This window comes from Cinclus cinclus, chromosome 2, assembly GCF_963662255.1.
Source record: "Cinclus cinclus chromosome 2, bCinCin1.1, whole genome shotgun sequence".
NCBI classification, from domain to species: Eukaryota; Metazoa; Chordata; class Aves; order Passeriformes; family Cinclidae; genus Cinclus; species Cinclus cinclus.
The window spans coordinates 84541400-84561080 of record NC_085047.1 but is presented as its reverse complement, the minus strand read 5'-3'; the positions used below and the strand labels follow the sequence as shown (position 1 = coordinate 84561080).

Here is a 19681-nt window from a genome sequence, read left to right as displayed (position 1 = left end):
GTTCCTAGAAATAGTTTCAGTTGCAATTTACTTGTAAAAAAGGAATGAAGTCTTCTTGCACCAAGTAGTTACATCCAGGGTTCATCAGAAGGTGAACAAACTTTGCAGCATCATCATAGCAGGTCTGAAGTACTCTGAAAAGTACATATTTCCATTTAATATTTAACACAGAAAATTACTCATGCTACCTCATGCAGGCAACTGAGAGCAAGGCCTGTGAAACAATATTTATTTAAAAGTTCATTACAAATGTCAAACCATGCTCCAAGTGAACTTAAAGCAGTACTGTCTCTCAAATTTATGTTAAAGGAGGTGGATACACCACATAATCAAATACATGAACGGACAATTTAAAGTTAAAATTAGAGAAGAACTAGAAATAAAAAGCATTTTGTCCAGAACTGGCATCTACAAATAAGGGTCATGGTTTTAATTTTTCTCATGAACTGTCAGTCATTTACCAAACATTTTAAAATCTATAAACCCTGTAAAGGAAGATTTGTTTATATTAAAGTATTATTTAGTTACATTTTCCCATGTACAAGTTTGCTGACAATGGTTGATTATGGGAAAACGTTTTAGTCCCCTTTACAGACAAGATCACAATCAGAGCTTAAAATATCACATTTCAATGAAAAAAAATGAACTACTTACTTCCGCCACATTGCAACAAATTTATGAACTGATACATATCCTGTTCGTTCACCTCCAGCACAATAAAACAAAGGACCCTTCCAGTAAAGTGGGCATTCACAAGCCTACAATTAAAGTATACACCAAGTCAGTTTATTGATTGCTTATCTGAGGGCTACTCTTACTTATAGATCCTTCAAAAATTACAAGTGTTAAGAAGAAAGCCTTAGGGAAGAGATTTTCCTAAAAACTGTTTCTGAAACCAGCTTCACCTTCTGAAACAATCCATTTAAAGCAACTGCTTTAGGCTGAAATCCAAAAGTGGAGAGCAAAACGCAGGATAACTTGTAGCATTCCTAATAGACTAATGCAATGAACCACATGTCTGTCTGTCCATGCTCCAAGTAGCTGAACAGAGTCCATCTTAAGCTCCGCTCAAGAGCTGGATATCTTTAAGCTAAGCTCAAGACAGCACACTTACAGACCTTCTGAACTGCAGCAAATTGACATTTGTCTGGCTCAGAGGAGGGCTCAACTCATCTGCATCCTTGCAGGTGCATGGCACATCCTCTATCCAATTTTAAGTAGCAGGCCAGCTTGCCCTGAGCAGGAGTATCTTGCTTTAGGGTACTCAAGAGTTACACATTTCCAACTCCAATGCAAACAAATGCAACTAAGGTCCAAGTGTCCACAGCCAGGCAATGCTGAAATCCCCAAGGATCACCAAAAAGACTGAATACTGCAAGATGGGTAAGGTCACTGGAGCAAAAGTGCAATTACCTCTCATGCAGTAGTTTAACTAGTCTTTCAAAAAATTTTTAAAAGGGGTTTTGATGAAGACTGTCTTCAGACAGCATTACTCAGGAAGTGGTCTTTCATCACTGAATTATATGTGACCCTTTCATCTTCCTTGCTGAGAGAGAAGTGTCTCTTCCCTACCTCCTCACTTCTATGTTGGAAGGAGCTGTGGAATCATATCATTCAGCTCAGCAGTAAAAACATTTTGGTGAGGCAAAACCCCAGCTCTGCTCTTGTGAACAGTTTCTATTTTCTAGACTCTGGACAAAGTGACAGGAACATAGATGAGAACCTGAGATCACTACCAAGACCATGACTTGAAGTGAGATTTCAAGCATGGATTCAATATAACAAAATAGAAGTTTAAGTTTATTTTAACTAACTTGTCGTCTTTAAACTTACACTTGCTGCTTTCTAAGCTGAGTATTTTGTCACTCTGCCATAACTCTAAATTAGCTCTTCAGGAATAACTTGAGAGCCACCATCTCAAGCTACCAAACCATTCTGTCTTTACCAGTGTGTTCACAACAGAGGTTCAGCAGAATGAGAAAAGAACCCCGACCTGTGTGAACATCTGAAAACAAAACATATTAGCAATGCTTTTGTCTTAAGTCTCTTGGTCAGTATGGAATGGAGAACAGCATACATGTGGTTTTTAGTATTTGGTTGTTTATGCAGCAAAAAACATAGTTCAAAGTTTTGGTTTAATGTTTTGTTTCTTTTTATAAGGTCATTTAAGGTCATGAAGAAAGTTCCACATAACTGTGCTATTAACAATGTAGAATATCATTAAATACTAATGTGTGAGAGATGGAAACACACAATACAACAAAACCAAGCACATAAAACTCATCTTTCCTTTCCATAGGAATACAGCATGCAAAGAAGATGGCCAGCAAATTCTCACCTTTGCAACCTTACCCATGTCTTCTAATGTTGCCCTCTCATTTGGAAATTCAGAAAAAGTGTTTTCAATTTTGGCAATCACAGCATCTATATTCACTTTTTCCTTAGGACATCCTCGAGGAAAATAAAAAGTTGGAATGTTTTGACTATGTGATGGTGGCAAAGTTTCTTCCTTCTTTGCTTGAACCTAAATAGATAAATATACATTTGACAGTCAAGTGCCATGAAATCGCATAGTCCTCCACAGATGACTTAAATCTCTTGGTATTCTATGTTTTAACACACCTTCAAAAAGACTTCAGATTAGAAATTGAACAAAATACTACACAATAAGAGCACATCAGAAAACTGAGTATTTCCAAAAATGGTCACTTAGAAAGACTTCTAAGAAGTTAAATATCTAATGAAAACAACTTCAGTCGTCAACATATCACGTTTCAAGACTGATACACGGGACAGCTTCTTGGAACACCTAAATTACTCAGGCTCTATTATCTATTTCAGAAAAAAATCTTTCAACCTCTATATTAACAGGCATTATGAAAGAATTTGCTTTTGAAATACTTCTAGTTTTACAGCTTCAAGTTTTTGAAATAAATATAATAACATCGTTAAAAGCCACCAACCAATTTAATTAAGTTATGGTTAATAAGTTAGGGTATTTTTTACCCTAAAAAAAAAAAAAATCAGACTGTATAAAGGTAGTAAACAATGCCTGCAGAGGGATTTTTTTAGTTAAAGTACACAGAATTATGAAATGAGAGCTTAGAAATCTGTTTCTCAAGAATTGTGATACACTATTACTAAAAAACTTCCCAAGTGACCTGTAACAAGAGAAATTTATTTTAAAGCATTTAGGTTCAGTAAAGAAGAATTTACCTTGTACTCAGTTTCCAAAAGGATTTCAAATAGGACAGAGAAAGAAAGATAATAGGCAAAGTAACCACAGAGTTAGGAGACAACTCAAACTTAGCAATTAAACCAAATTAAAGTCCTTATTCACAACACTACTATTCAAATGTAAAATCATTACTATAGGGTGACTTGTCTTCGTGAGGGATGTGTTCAAAATCCTGCATCTAATCTCTCATTTTCAACCAGAATTTGGGGAAAATAGACCCAAAACTCCTCCAAAACCCTAACACTTGTTTTACTCCTTATCACCTTTGCCAAAATGCCTGTAAAGATACCCAGATCTCCTACCACAATTAAATTCCTTCCTTATGTGAGTGGAAGAACTAGATGCTTATGGTCAACAGATTTTAACTTGCAGAGTTCCAGCCCAGGAACCTGAAACAAAAGGGGGGGGAAAAAAAAAGAGGGGGGAGAAAAAAAAAGAAAAAAGAAAAAAGAAAAAAGAAAAAAGAAAAAAGAAAAAAGAAAAAAGAAAAAAGAAAAAAGAAAAAAGAAAAAAGAAAAAAGAAAAAAGAAAAAAGAAAAAAGAAAAAAGAAAAAAGAAAAAAGAAAAAAGAAAAAAGAAAAAAGAAAAAAGAAAAAAGAAAAAAGAAAAAAGAAAAAAGAAAAAAGAAAAAAGAAAAAAGAGAAAAGAGAAAAGAGAAAAGAGAAAAGAGAAAAGAGAAAAGAGAAAAGAGAAAAGAGAAAAGAGAAAAGAGAAAAGAGAAAAGAGAAAAAAAAAGAAAAAAAAAAGAAAAAAAAAAAGAAAAAAGAAAAAAAAGAAAAAAAAGAAAAAAGAAAAAAAAAAAAGAAAAAAAAAAAAAAAGAAAAAGGCACCTGAATGAACCTTTCCTTCCCCTCCTCTGCATTTGAGCCAGAACTCCAGTCCACAGCTTCACAGAGGAAAAAGTTACCTTGAATCTGTGGCACCAGGAGTCAATGTCTGTCACTTTCTAAGAATCCTGTAAGTAACAACTTTTGATATCTTATTGATTTAGCAGTTCAGTTCATGAGGCAGCTTAAAACAAGACTGCTACTGTATCAAAAATCCCTTCCAACTTCAGATTTCCAAAATTTTAGGAAGTATAAATACAGCAATATTTTATTCTCTAGGTAACATCATCTCCAGCGCAACAAATAATGTCTAATGGGGTGAACACCTTGTTTCATTAAAAAAAAAAAAAAAAAAAAAAAGCCCAGCTCTACCCATTAGTATCTTACAAGAGCCCTTGCAGTTACCCTAATTCCCCTTCTCCCCATTTTGAAGAACTGCCTGGACTGACATAAGATTAGCTCACTTGGTCAGAGCATGGTGCTAAAAACACCAAGGTCATGGTGTTATTACCCCTGTACAGGTCGTTCATTTAAGAGTTGGATTTGATGCTCCTTGTGGGTCCCTTCCAATATTCCCCAGAATATTCTGTGATTCTGTGAACAACCACTCTCCTGTGAGCAGCTCAAATGGCCATAAAGCAGCAGGTGTTCCAGTTCTTCAGAGGTGCCCGATGAGGAATGCCTCATCTGAGAAAAGGGAAAGTGCCAATCACAGACTACTAACATTCTTGTTGCAAATAACATGAGGTAGATCAGCATTTTAAGGAAGCTTAGTACAGACAGGCAAGGCATTTTTAAAATCCACAGCTAGGGAAATTTAGAGCCTCAAACTGAAAAATTTCTTTTAAAAGGAAAGGTAGAAGCAGAGGGAAAACTACACTGGAAAACATCCCAAGAGAAAAAGAAAAGCTATCATCAGAACCATTCCTTTATTAGATACTATATTTTTTCAGAAACCACTAATTTAGATACCTCAGTTACACATTAAATGATTTCCATTGGTCCAGGTTAAAAACTGTTCTTCAACACAAACAGAAATCTCAATTCAGGATTTGAAATAAGATCTTTCCAAGCACAAGTTATTTAAAAGAATGATACAATAAGGGAGTTTTATTTATTTTTCATCTTCTAGTCTGGAAGATGCTCACAAGAGAAAGATTATAAGGAAGAAGTTCAGCAACTGATTCAGAACTTATGACAAACATAGTTGAAGGAAAAAGGTTTTTCTAAGATGAAAACATATTTAAGCATTTGAATTCAGCATACTCATTGTAAAATATATAATATTTAATCTATAAGAATATTCATTCAATTCTAAGACCAAATAGACTACAAATCTGTCATGGCAAGACAAATTAACTGTCCCTATACTGAAAGATGACAATTTTTACATGCTGGTTTCTCAAAGCTGACAAAAGAAGAAACTACAAAAAGGCATCAAAAAGGCATTAGCAAGTGCATGATCACAATTCCTGTCAGAATTATTCGGTGCCTACATATAGGCATCTGGTGAGAATACCATCTAGGGCACGAAAAAAAAAAATGCCCTTGAACATTCCTTGTGGTATCCAGCAGGCAGCTCTGAGCACAGCTCTCACTCTGCATCTGCCACATGGATGTTCTGAGCATGCTAATGCTTCTAAAATGCCACCAACAACTTGGAATGGGACAATAGAATTGTGTTGTTAATGTCAGTCAACACAGGGATAGGAACTGTACCAAAGTGAGAAGAATGTCATCCAAAACCATTAGCTCCAACTAATGCACTATAAAGTTGATATTACATCTCCCTCTTCTCACCTTCCTGAGAAGGGCCAAAGATTCTTCTCTCTGTCTGAATTTCAATAACCAAAAGGGTCCTGGTACAAATGAGGCTGCTGTACTGTATGTGCTCTAATGAAGGAATGTGTGATACTGAAAGGGCTCTGAAAACGTCATCTTCTGTTCAGGTGCTAGTTACTTCCGTAGAGGCACATATTGCATAGCTGATGAAGGAGTCAGTTCTGTTATTTCAAGACAATTAAAATGCACAAATTGTGTGAGATTAGGCTGTTCTAAAATTAAGTATAATTTTAACTGGGGATTTCCTTCATTAACAAGACCTGCCAGAAATCTGCTAACATCAAATCTTTGACTGGAAAATCTGCAGGAACAGTTCATTCATCTTTTTGTACAACTACTCCATTTCAGTGGTCAATTTAACATTTAGAAAGTTATCTACATTTTACTGTGGTTTTAAGTTAAAAGTTTTCAAACTTGTACCAGCAAACTAAGCTAAAAAAAAAAAAAAAAAAAAAGGAGACTCATTTGGTCAGTAAAGATTGTCCCTGCAACTTGCTGAGAAAGCGTACCAACAACAGCATGCTTGGAATTAAGGAAAACAGCATATAAGCTTGTAAATAACTCAAACAGATGTGTGCTGCAGTGTCAGGACTGAAGGGAGCATTAACCTTTGCAAAAAATACATATGAAGCCTAGGACCTGTAAATGTATTGCAAAGTTGCCACTGCAGTTTAGGCTTTATACAACAGGTGGGAAGTGAGGCTTACTGCAAACAAGAAGTTTTCAAGGAATGTAAACAAACTTCTGTAAGATGTTTGTCTATAGGAAAACTCAAGAAAACCTTTAATACACAACCAGTTTTCATTCTTTACGTACAGAATTGTATGTCCATAGCTACCCAATGTTTACTTGCCTTGATTTTTACAGCAGAGGAAATGGAAGATTTTATCCCATTGAGATCACTGTTCAAAGGGCAAAACTTCTAATATTAATTTTGCGACTTTCCAGATCCTTTTCCAACCATTCTTTCAGCAGTTGTTTATAATAATGGCATAAAATCAGCATTATAATTACAATACAGTAATATATTAGTATATACCAGAGAACATGGATACACCATATTCCAAATAGAGAAATGAATTCTTCAAGCTAGACAGTCTTCTTACATCTACCACCCAAAGAATTGCATTCAGCAATTAATTTTGTTATAAGCAAAAAATAAAGACAGTGGGAATTTTAAAAGGAAAAAAAATTTCCTTGTCTTAATTATAAGAGCTGATGTTATGATACTATCATTCACCTATAAGATATATTCTGAAACTACAAGGAAAGCGGGACTTGTTCTCAGATATTTTAATCATGTGTGCTCCAATGTCTAGCTCTAACATTTGCGTGTAGCAACTGCCAAGCAGAAATACTGAGCCCCATGAAGGGGTTGAATACGTGGATTTACATGCTTTACATGCAAGTGGGTAAAGCCTCACTTATAAAGGATTTGCTGGAAAAGGAAGCAAGGTAAATACATTTGTGCATGCAGTACTCATTTAGACACCTTTGAGATTAAGATGTGATCTTGGTTGGAAGGGACATGCAGTTTCAACCCCTCCTGCTGTGGGCAGGGATGCCATCCACTAGATCAGGCAGCCCTGGGTCCCACTCAACCTGGTCTTGAACACTTCCAGGGATGTTGGATCCACAGCTTCTCTGGGTTGCCTGTATCAGTGCCTCACCAGTCTCATAGTAAAGAATTTTTCATCTTTTTTTAGTTTAAAACCATTCCCCCTTGTCCTATCTCTATCTGGATTGAGCTGATTGGCATTTACATTGTTTTGACAGTATTACAGAATAAGGGAACTTCATTCAGAAATACTGATGACACCATTTTTTTCCTGCCTGTTTCTCTGAAAAAAAGCCTAACCCTAAACACTTAAAAATATTTACAGAGTTTGCAGTCAGGTCTTACTATAGTATTTGACATTTCCATGATAATGTCCATACTAGACAAAAGCCATCAGAATGCACACAACAGGGTCAAAAAAGGACCCCAAAAAATTCTACCTCACATTTACACAGCCAACTTCACATTTGAATTTTACTAGAGTGATGCATCACAATCTCCCCCACTAAAAAAGGCATTAAATACTGAAAATACTATAAAGAGATTTTGCCTATCAAACAGATAAAAATCAGTTAAATTCCTTAGTAATTTTAAATTAATTTAAAATAAAAAAGGTTTGTTGCAATATTGCTTATGATGTGCAGTACGTAAGTTCATCTAGTTCTTCAACAGAATAGGTCTCCTATTCTTATATATTCTGCGTTATGCTAAACCTGGATGAACCAAAGTGCATAATAAGGTAAGAGGATTTTCTGCAGAGATATGCTATTTAGCCTTTTAAACCCTAACATTCCTGCAACCACTCACATATAAAGCTCATGAACCACCTAACAATGAAAACAGGTAACTGCATGAGGTTCCCTGACACAACAGAAAATGGAAGCCAACATGGAGATTCAAAGGGTAACATTAATTTTTTGTATGAGTCTTTCCTGTATTAAATTCACTGAGTTCTTATGAACACAAGGTCTGTTACAGCTGATCAGTTAAACAGTAACTGCAAATATAATAAAATGTTAACAGGAAGCAGGCTTACAAGGAATACCTGACCAGCCTTCCCATCGCTCTGCTCTGTTACTGCTGTTAATCTAAGTCTGAGCAATAAAATCAGAAATGTTTCTTTTAACTTACTATCTAATTGACTGCAAAGTGAAAGTCAACACTTCCCTCTAGATAAATAATTTACATTGTCAGTAGTTTTATGGACTTTAAATCTCAAACATCACATAAAATACGTGCACTACTATTATGTAGAAAAGGGTTCATTCTCATTTGGAGGAAAGAACAGTTTTGAAAAACCTGTTCTAACACATCAAATACTTTAACATGCTGATGTGCCTTCAAAAATTTGTTTCAGGATACATAAAGTAAGGTTACTACTAGAACTTTCCTTAGAAGAAGCCCAGAGAAACATGTAATCTGTAACATAAGCTTTCTTGACCTTGTTACTTACATTTACAATTATTTAAGTTGAAGTGTGATGTGTTTTTATTGCTTTCTGTGTCATCATCATTAGCAGCTTTCCAGCCAAACCAATAAGATTTTTTACTGCAAGAGTTCACTGATTGTACTACTTCCTGTTCAGCTTGATGTTCTAAACAGGACTTTTTTCTCTGTGAAAGATGATCCTTGGACAACTTAAAACTTGAAAATTTCTGGGTTCTTCCCCCCACCAAATTCTATTACTCCAAAATGAAATTATTGCACTGCAATTCAACTTGAAAACAGTAAGTTTATATGAAATCTTAATAATGAAGTTTTACAGCATGGCATAAGGTAAGCTACACCACAGCACACCTGCATCTTCCCCTTCCCTCATGCCCACATAGAATTTACTTGCTTCACTAGTGACAGTGAAGCAATATGGTGAATTGCCTCAGGTCACTAAGACAGTTAAAGAGCAAAATTAAAACCCCCTATTTGTCTTTATCCCATCTCACACAGTTGGTGCTACTTAGAAGCAACATGGTTCTGCTGCTAACATAAGGAAGATCAGGGAGTACTGTGGCAGTATTGCTTAAAATCAGATTACATTAGGCTTAAAACCATGCTAAGATTGTGATTCATTCTGCATAGCTTAGACAGAAATATAAAACATGATCAAACCCTGAGAGGTATCTACAGAGAATGAACCCATGCTAAACCAGTCACCAGGGTATATATATATATGCAAAAGTCTTTCCTCTGGCAACAACCATTTTAGTCCCAGTTGTTTCCTTCTATCCTGGACTTCAGCTTGTTATTCTTCAGTCGCTGTCTGGCAGCTGTTTTTAGATGGGCTATAGAGACTAATTTTATCACACCTGCTCCTCTTTCCTTCCATATTAAGAGATAAATATCCATTAATTTTAACCCTGCTGCAGTTTCACACTAGCTCACTTTTGCTGTTAAACTTAAGTCTGAAAACTTCATTCATCTAGTTTAGTCTGCTGTCAATATTTATGCTACATAAGGGGAAGGAAATGGAAAAATTAAGACACTTTCCCATAAAATTCTAGCAATGTTCCATTAGAAGAAAAGAGATACTTTAACCTGCACTGTTTCCAATTTTATACGTGTGACCCGAGTTAATGCACAAGAGCAGGGTTCAACAATTCTCCCAATGCAGTCAATGTTCCAATTAGCAATCCTGTGTTCAAATTCTGACCAGAAAAATCTCCTTCCTGCTTACCAGGTTGCGCACTCAGTTTTAAATAAATGGACTATCATTCTCATCTCATTTATGCATATTCTTGGCCATTTAGTCTCAAGTCTATTTCTGTAAAAAAGTATATGGTAATCTGGTCTTGTGTTCAGTGCAAATCTTAATCCTCAGTGCTAAATCAGCTTTACTCTAGAGACAAAGCTATACACTGCTGTCCCATTTTGGGATCACTGACATGTTGCAGCATGAAGCAATTCCATAAGTAAATCAAAAGAGATTCAGTGATGTTTAGAGCAGTCAGAAGTAACATAAGGAAGGATCCTAGTAACAGCAAAAAAAGAAGACCCTAACTTCTGATTCTGAGGTAAAACAAATGAAATCTGTTTTTTTAAGCTGTTCACTATATGAAGCTAATTTCTCCCCTTCTTTTAAGTCTTAAGACAGAGTAAATAGTAGTACTCTTAATTTTGTGATAGCCTGGGAAAGAGGCACCCCATCCAGTTTGAATGAAGTTATCTAGTCGTGGCCCTTAGTACAGCAGTCTTGAAAGTCTTTCTATAAGGCATAAGGTATGGTACAACTACCATTAACACTTCTCCCCTTTAATTTAATCAAGCCAAGTTGAAATAGCCAAAGTGACCCTCAAGAAAAAGCCACTGAAGTGTCAGCACTGCAGCAAACCATGCAAAACTTTGGACCATCTACACAAACCAATCTGGGAAAGCATGTTACTTGTAATGTGGGAAGAGACAGAAGGCAGTGGCATCCAGCAAAAAGCTTCCACCTGAAACTATGAAATGCATTCCATACCTACCATCTTGGGTATTGAATTTAAAACCACATTCAACTAAAAACACTTGTGAATGGCCACTACAGGCAAGTCTTACCACATACACACAAACAAAAGTAGCACTGGGAAACTTTCAAATGGTCAAAATCTGATTTTCACTCGTTAATAAAGGTTGAGGTAAACTGACATTCTTCTGCATACCTAACCATCATAGCACACATGCACCAATCTCCTCCCTTTCAGTAATATATATGCTGCACTAACAGATGTCTCACTCAAGTTCTTCTACAACTCTGATTTTGGAAATAGTGGGATTCTCCCAGTTTGCAGCTTGGTAGAGCTGACATAAGTAAATAATGCAGTGCTGCTGGGAACTGGAAGATGCTATTGCAAAAGCATTATTGCTGTAGAAACACCTCCAAACACAGCTGCACACTTTTCTTTGTACAGTCACATAGAGCTTCAATATCAAAAGTATGCAGTATGAAGAGCTTATGGATTTATGCAGAAAACTCTTGGGTGGGGGCCAAATGGAAGATCATAGTTACCTGTGCCACCCAAAGCCATGAACACAAGACCTTTCTACATTAAATCCACATCCCTTGGTAACTTGACAAAGCTGACAAAACTTTTACAAAAGGCTTCTAGAGTGAGGCTTCCTCTGAGAATTTGCTACTACTGGTAGTGATGACATTTTTTTATCCAGTCAAGATATTTGCTCTTTCACATGCCCTAACAATGTAAAAATGGAAAAGGGTACACAGTATAAAATGGAAAAAAGCAAGATTCTTCAGAAAAATCTACCCTGTGAAACAATTTAGTCTATTATTTTGTGATAATACAAAAGTAGTGGAAAAATATTAGCCACTGCTAGCCAGTATAAATGCTAGTGCTGCAAGTTGCTGTCAAACAGGCTATACTTTATGAATTATGTCAAATTAAGTATTCCAGTCACTAATATATGCTGTTTGCCACATAGTTGCAGCTTCCTCAGAAAATACTCTGATCACAGGTTAAATCAGTTCTTCAATTCCTTCCCAGTGCATTCTGTTCCCCAACTCTTTCCAGGGCACAAGCTGCTAAGTTCCTCCTAGTACATGATTATTTTGATTGTGCACAGCCAAGGCACAGACAGGTAGACCCAAGGCAATTCTGACATTTGTCTACAGAAAACAGCCCTTGTCAGGACAGGCTATTCAGTTCAACATAAAAACTAGCACATACAGCTAAGACACACATCCACTTAAACACTGCAATAGCTTTTTATCGTTGCATGTTTACAACAAAGCAAGTTTCAGTCACTAGATGCAACTGACTTCAAGAAGAATCCTCTCAAACAAGAAGTGTTACCAAGTTCAGCCTTGCTATGAAGCTGCAAAGTCAACAGCTGGAGCAAGTATTCTGTCAACTGCCTGTCTGCTGATGCCCTGAAAAATTCTGATTTAGACAATTGTGAACACAATCTCCTACCCCTCTTACCCTGTAAAACTTGAAGGACATCTTATATGAACATGTGCTGGACTGTTTCAGGCTGTCTAGCGCTACTGTCAGTCATACATACTAATGTTAGTTAAAATGGAGAAAATAATAGTGAATCTTTTATTTCAACAGAAAAATAAGTACATCTGAACTCTTCAATGTATGAATTGCTGCATCACAAAACTTAGCTCCAGAGGGAACTGACAAGAAATCATCTTAAATCATACATGCAAGTAAGTTGTGACAAACTTTCACTATATTAGCTTTTCTATAAAAACAGTAAACATCTTCTGTAGTAGTAATCAAAGAAACAGATTTATCACCAGACACGAACAGGTAAAGAAGCTGCTATCACAGGCAGCCAATACATTTCATGTTTGAACTAGGAGTCTCCATTACAGAAGTGGTAAAAATCTACCAGCTTGCTTGCAGTTTTTTTTTTATGAGACTAGAACTTGAAATCTGGCAATCCACTAGCAGGGAACCATTTATGAAAAACCTCATCTTACCTAGTTAAGTCTCAGTGGGCAGCCTATACATTTTCATTCTGTTCTAAACTCTGGCATTATATCAGCAAGCTAGCATCAAGTGTACCTATTAGCTATATTCAGAATGAGATTCGTATTCCATCTCCAGCCCTCTCAGCAAACACTTGTGTTCTTTAATAAGGCATTTGTGTGCCTGATGTAAAAGTACTATGTAAAAATGAATATTGAGTCCTCCCCCTGTGGTGTTAAAAGGTCTACAAATTATGTTAAATTAGAAAACTGATGTTAACAGGAAAGCTCTCGTGCCCGAAGCCTGTAATTGTTACACAACCTTCTTCTGAGACTACAGCTGTAAACCCAACAGCCTCAATTAAATTTTTTGAAAGTAGTTTTGCCTCAGAAATGAGACTTCTCTTCATGACTAAAAGAATCACTGTGTGCACTACATCACAAATATACACCAGCCCAGTACACATTAGTACCCACAGACTCTGCATTCATTGTTGTCTTGAACATGCCACAAGCATTCATGTAACATTTTGGTAACAAAGGAATGTAAAAATGATAAAGTCTAAAGTTACTTCACCCAGAAGGCAAGCCAATCTCGTGAGGCACCACAGAAGCTGAAGAAATAGTTCTCATACAGCTGACATAAATAGCATGTGTAAGCAGCATTTAGTATCATTAACAGGTGGCCATGAAACTAGTAGCTCTCCGTTCTCACATAGAGTTGTGACGCATACAACCACACCAAGGAATCACCCAGTAGCCACAGCATATAAAGGTATAATTCATTAAAAGTATCCAAAAATATGCTAGCACAGGTCTGTCACTAACATTGGTAAGATTAATTAAAAACTTATGCCAGACACTTTTTTTTAGCTCCTTTTTAAAAATCATTACATTCAACATTAATTTATTTGACTTACTAAAAGGCCTAGTTTTAAAGTTTGAACTCCACAGTTTTGTAAGGTGATGTGGCCTCTAAAGTACCAAAAAATACCCATTTTCCTAGTTCAGCTAACACTGAGTTACAAATGTATAAGCGCATCAGTGTACACACATGTATTTTATTCTAATTTTGCTTCAAACTGCAGGTATATTTTCCTCATATAGCATGCATAATGGTGCTCCTTATAGTCCCTACCTGTCATTGTTGGATGTCACCAGATGTTGGCTAAAACACAGTACTCAGCCTTCTAGTTCATATCTTTAAGTTGCCAGTACAATTGTCAACCTGATAGTTTCTTCCCCCTCCAAAGTTTGATAAATTGATGAGCAAGGTGGACACAGAGACTCTTCAAGTTCTGTATTTCCAGTTTAATATATCCTATAGGTGTTAAGTACTTAAGATCTTGGTCTTGGAATTAACATCAGGATAAGACAGACTGAAGTTTTACTTGATTTTATACAGAGATACCTACTAAGAACTTTAGCTCCTCCAGGTAATAGAGAACATTTCAACAGTTATGCATTGTTTTATATTTCTTTTGAGAAATACATCTTTCCATAAAGCCTTACTTTACTCAGGTTCTTTCAATTTTCATCAATAAATGAAAACTGAGGAATTGCCTATTCTACCACTTTCCAGAACAATCCACCTCACCACTGGTGGTTATTTAAAGACTTTCAAGAAACTTGATGTGCTCTGCTCTAATGTCCACCCCTTCTAAACCACAGGGGATTACCTAAACAGGTTATTTAGTTACATGGCCCTATATGAAAAGCCACTGCCTTAGAATTCTTGGAACCTCTAGAAGACCCAGTCATTCCAACCTGCCTCAGAGCAGATTCTGAGCCACATGTTATTTCACCATCCACCACCATTACTCATTTTTTATTTTAAGATGCTAGTTTTAATAGCACAAACTTCTTAAAGAGAATGTAATTTGTTTAACAAATTATAAAATTACAAGATTGTAGTAGATATATGGAAGAATTTCTGCTTGATTTTAGCATTCCAAGTTTACATCATATTCATGAACTGTTGTGTCTGAAAGCCTACACAGTGGAACAGGAGGTTGCAAATTCCAAAAGCAACAAAGCTTAGCAACTGAAGTGATAAAGTTTTGTTACAAGTTATTCCACAAAATCTCTAAGCAGTCTTTAACATGACATTTCTTCAATGATTATGTAGGTGATAATAGCTATTCTTTGAAATACACCTAACCTATGAGGATAAGTTGTAATTAACATTAACATAAAATGGCAGGTAAAGAATACCTATCTTTTGTATCAACAGTTACTAGCACCCGTATTTAGTTTTTGATGATACTTCCAAAAAGGTGTCCTTAAAATCATGAAGTCAAAGCAAACCACCACCTAAAAATATACTTAATATAAAATACTTTATATCAAACTGAGCAACAACAGACCTCATATTCTAGTTTTATACTCCTATTAATTCTGTTTTTCCCAAAGAATTTTGTAATTAAGTCATTTATCATACATTATTCTACAGTTGCCATTTACACAGGAAGTGCAAGACTGGTTAAAAATGAAAAATATTTACTTATTGTCTCCACTGTAAGTTTATAGCCAGCAGCATCCTAAAACAGAAAAAAAGCACTACAGATTAGACAAGCTGTTTTCTAAAGTAGTTAGTAGCTTGGAGGTATGCTTAACTATACTACACTGAGATGTTTTCTAGGTCACCATAAAAAGGCCCTGTAAAAGTACAAGTGATCCAACTATCACTCGATGAAAGACAGATCAAGTTAAGGGGCACCACACAAGGTAATGCTGTGTTTGTTTACAACAGGATGCCATGACTGGACTAAACTTGCCTCTTCCTCCGAGGTGCCTAAACATTAACTGCTATTACTACTTTTGGGCAATTAAGACAGTATTTTATCTTCCTGCTGTCCCTAGTCAACAAGTTCTCTTACCTGTCTCCAGTTTAGCACAGAAGGCAAGTCAAAAATCCTTTTCACTCACATGTCTATGCTGAATGGTATAAACCAGCACACTGGCACTCTGCTCTGCACAAAGGAGTAAACCTTGCTTATAAAGATCACTTAAAACAAATTTTAAATAATCATATAGAAGACAGAAGGCTAGTACATTCTTAGGGTCATAGGGCTCTATGTCCCTCTCTTGAAGGTCACCTGAAAGGGACATTAGTGCACTGAATTCAAAATTAAGTAGCAAGCTATATTTAGAATAACTAACAATGCCAGAAATTCTAAGTTAATGTAATTTTTTTCAACTGCTAAACTTCTCTTAATTAAAAAAGGGGGAAAAAAAATTCACACATGCTTTCACTGACACACCTTTACTATATGAATTAGAAGTGAGGGTGAGGTAAGGTCAAAGTGAATACTTTCAGATACCACGTCTTAAAGAGTATTCAAAGAAATACCAAATTTCAGTTTCTTAAAAAACATTGTACACATTCTCACTTCAAGAGATCACAAGTCTCCTTGAACATTTATGTTAAGTAGTTTTCCTACTGATTTTACTTTTCAAATACTTCTATTCACAATTTTAAGCACATTTTAAAATCGTAGCTTTAACTGCTACAAAACAGCAGAACTACACATGTGAACCAAGCAGCAACAACTGATCGCATCCAAATAAAATGTACAAAATAATCTAAAGGAATTCAGGATCATCATACAAGCATGAAAGCACTTTTTAATCATATTGTTTGAGCTAGTAAAGTTACAGCCTATATTTTATATGCCCAGTTCTCATAAGAGGGAAATTAAACCCCCTGGGGAAATGCATGTAGATTACAATTATGCAGGTTACAGAAAACAATCTTTAAAAGTCTAACAGCATTAAACGCACCAATTTTTCAGGGCATATACCTCTGTGCAAACATTGTACTTCAGCTGAGCTATGTGCTCCAGCAAACTCTCAACAGTCTTTTAAACACAGAAGAAACTATCATATATGGAACAGATTATGAAAACCCTACTAGTTTAGTAAGTTTCCATGTATAGCTTGCAGTTTGAGTGACTACAAAGGTACAATTGACAATGATAACTTAATTGTGTAAAAACAAAGACAAACCTGAACCTGCTGAAAAGCTTTCAGTCTCTTCTTGAATCTAGAAGGTAAAACAAAATCACATCCTCGAGCTAGCAATGCCAACTCCTTTCTTAGATCAGGATCTTGTCGCAAAGAAATCTCCTTTATCCTCATGCTTTCGGATTTCATATAATGTCTCTGTGTGCCAGTCCAGGCACTTGAGTCCCAGTAAATAGCAGAGCTGTTGTATTATCACACAGTGCTGCTTAAAGCAGCAGCTGCACCCGAGTTCTGTGATACTATAAGAGTCAGCTCAACTTTGCCCGCTCCATACATTAGAGGGAACTTGGCTGGAATTGCAAAAACAGATTGGGAAGTCACTTTGGGGGCCTGCCCTTTCATCCAGGCATTCCAAAGTCTAAATGAGACAGTATGGAAAATGAAAACCGTGTTTGGAGGAGCATTTATAAAAGCAGCTTCCAATTTTAAAAAAGGCAAGCCCTACAGGAATGCAGAGAGGCCAGTCGTGGTTTTTTTTCTAGCTTCCTCCTCCCATCCCCCTCAGCTTTCCCTTCTGTCACAAAACACTCACTGTCTAGCCTCAATGAATTACCTCAGAAGGATAAGGCTTATTACACAGCAATTAATTCCTTTTAAACTCTTTCGTCCTTTAGTGGGAACCTTATTACACTGGGAAAATGAAGGCAATGAAAAGGCATTAGACAGGCTTTCAGAATGGCTCACATAATAAATAAATACTTTTTTTTTTACATTAACCTATATCTAGGTTACTGTACTGCAAGAACCTAAAAATTTGAGTGTTAAGATGGAAAGCCATAGCAGAAATGAAGCTAATATTACCACACTGACATACTGCTATAAATCATGTTTTACCAAAAGGTTACATTAGAAATACAAATGATGTCACAACATTTGAAAAAAATTGTCAGGATACTTTTTTCTCCTAAATAGTTTTACAAACATTAACATCTATGTACTAAATTGCATACCTGTCACATTTTGCTAGCATTAAAGTTAGACTCCACTACCATCTATTTTCAATGTATTGAATCTCAAATACATTTTAAAGGGGTGGTGAGGCCAAGTTTCAGTACACATCAATATTCCTCATGGAAATAGAAATGTGAGAATAAGCTCCTGTGAAAATTGAAGTGACCTTCAATTCCTTCTCTTTTACAGTTTTAGGTACATTAACTTACAACTAGTAGAGTTTTCACATTTTAAATGGATGTACCTTTATCATGGGAATCTTTACAAAACGCTGCTGTTTTGGTTGAATTTTTTTTCAGATGTCAGCATTACAGTTATGAGTATTGGCATCTCTTACTATTCCAAGCTGTGAATACTGTTCGCACCTCCAAATTCTCTTAAGATAGAGGTGTCGGCTATTTATTATCCATACCTTGTCATGCACAAGTTTAGTTACTAACAGAGTAAAAGGAAAGACCTGGCCAATCCTACTCTGATTTCATCCCTCCTACTTTAAATAAGGCCATTTTTCTGATTACACAAAGATGTATACAGCCCAAAACAAGTCTTTCACCACTACATCAGAGATTTCTTTTGCTGGATGGCACTATTTTACTCCCATGTAACCTTTAGCCCCATTTAGCCACTCAATAATGTAACACTGTATTAAAACTCCACAGTAAATATCCTTGTTCAATTAAGAAAAGGAAACTATGAAAAAGTACAATTGAAAGATGATTTGTCTTAATTGGATGCTTTTTTAGTTTATCATACACTGTTATGATGACAAAGCCCCTGCTTTCTTGGTTTTAATTTAGTATCCAGTCCTGTCCTCGCCTCCTGCTTCTTTATTGCAACTTGTTATGAAGATATTTATTTCTTTCGGAAGTGGGAGAACAAGAAAGGAATTGACAAGGCAAGAGTCAGACATGTTGTGGTTGGCATGACCAGACTATCCAACTGCATTGAGCAAATCTGGCTGTCACTCACTGACTTTTAGGAAGACTAAATCAACTAACCTGGGATAAACCTTGGCCACAGGGAAGTCAACAGAAAACTGGGCATGCAGTACACAACAGCAGCATGCCTGGAACTTGAGATGAAGGACTGAGGTGTTAGAGTAGGAGAGGAATCCTACTCTGGCAACAGACAGCCATTCCAGACCAAAATGTGGAAGGTCAGGAAGGTTGTATTGCAAGGCAGATTGTGTTACAGGTTAGGCAGAACAGGCCTTACTTGAGGTAAGGAAAGGTATCTTCTCACTTAAATTGCTTTCTATTTTCATCCCTTTCAACTAGGTGATGCACTCCCATTTGCTGCTACATTCACTGTCTTATTTGTTGGCTGTATTTTGTCATTAAGATGATGAACTGTCACATGGACAGCTAACCTAAAGGAGTGAAGTGCCAGTCTGGAACCTAAAAGGCCAGGAGCTCCTGAACCTGCTGAAGGAGCCTCAGTAACAAAGAAACATTCTGAACCCCATTTTGGAGAGAGTATTCCCCTCCTTTATTCAAACAGAACATAGATTCTATCATATCTTAGCCAGTAAATCAGGTTCAGTATTTTGAATATTCTGCACTGCTTTATCATAGTATTATTTCACTGCTCCAAGTCAATCCCATAGCTTAATACGTTTCAGCACTACAGTTTCCAACCTAGTGGTGGTTCATATACCTGGATATTTGTTATTCACAGGTTACAATATATGAACCATATCCATGCAATTGAATATACTTAGGTACAGTGGCAGCTACTACTCACATCCTTTTCACCATCTAAATGGAAAAAGGGCTTGTATTGCCACATTCAATGAGACTGAGCATTTATAAAGCAATGTGGCCATGAAT

The 19681-nt window shown here is 36.3% G+C and overlaps 1 protein-coding gene across 1 annotated transcript in view; it reads right to left on the bottom strand.

Annotated features, from left to right (window-relative positions):
• PPP2R3B (protein phosphatase 2 regulatory subunit B''beta) overlaps positions 1-19681 on the bottom strand; it is a 44596-nt gene that overhangs the window by 13846 nt on the left and 11069 nt on the right. The window contains exons 2-4 of the mRNA XM_062487846.1: positions 2339-2524; positions 655-758; positions 32-134 (exon numbers count right to left, since the gene is read on the bottom strand). Coding sequence (XP_062343830.1) covers positions 32-134; positions 655-758; positions 2339-2524 — 393 coding nt within the window. The remainder of the gene's footprint in view (positions 1-31; positions 135-654; positions 759-2338; positions 2525-19681) is intronic.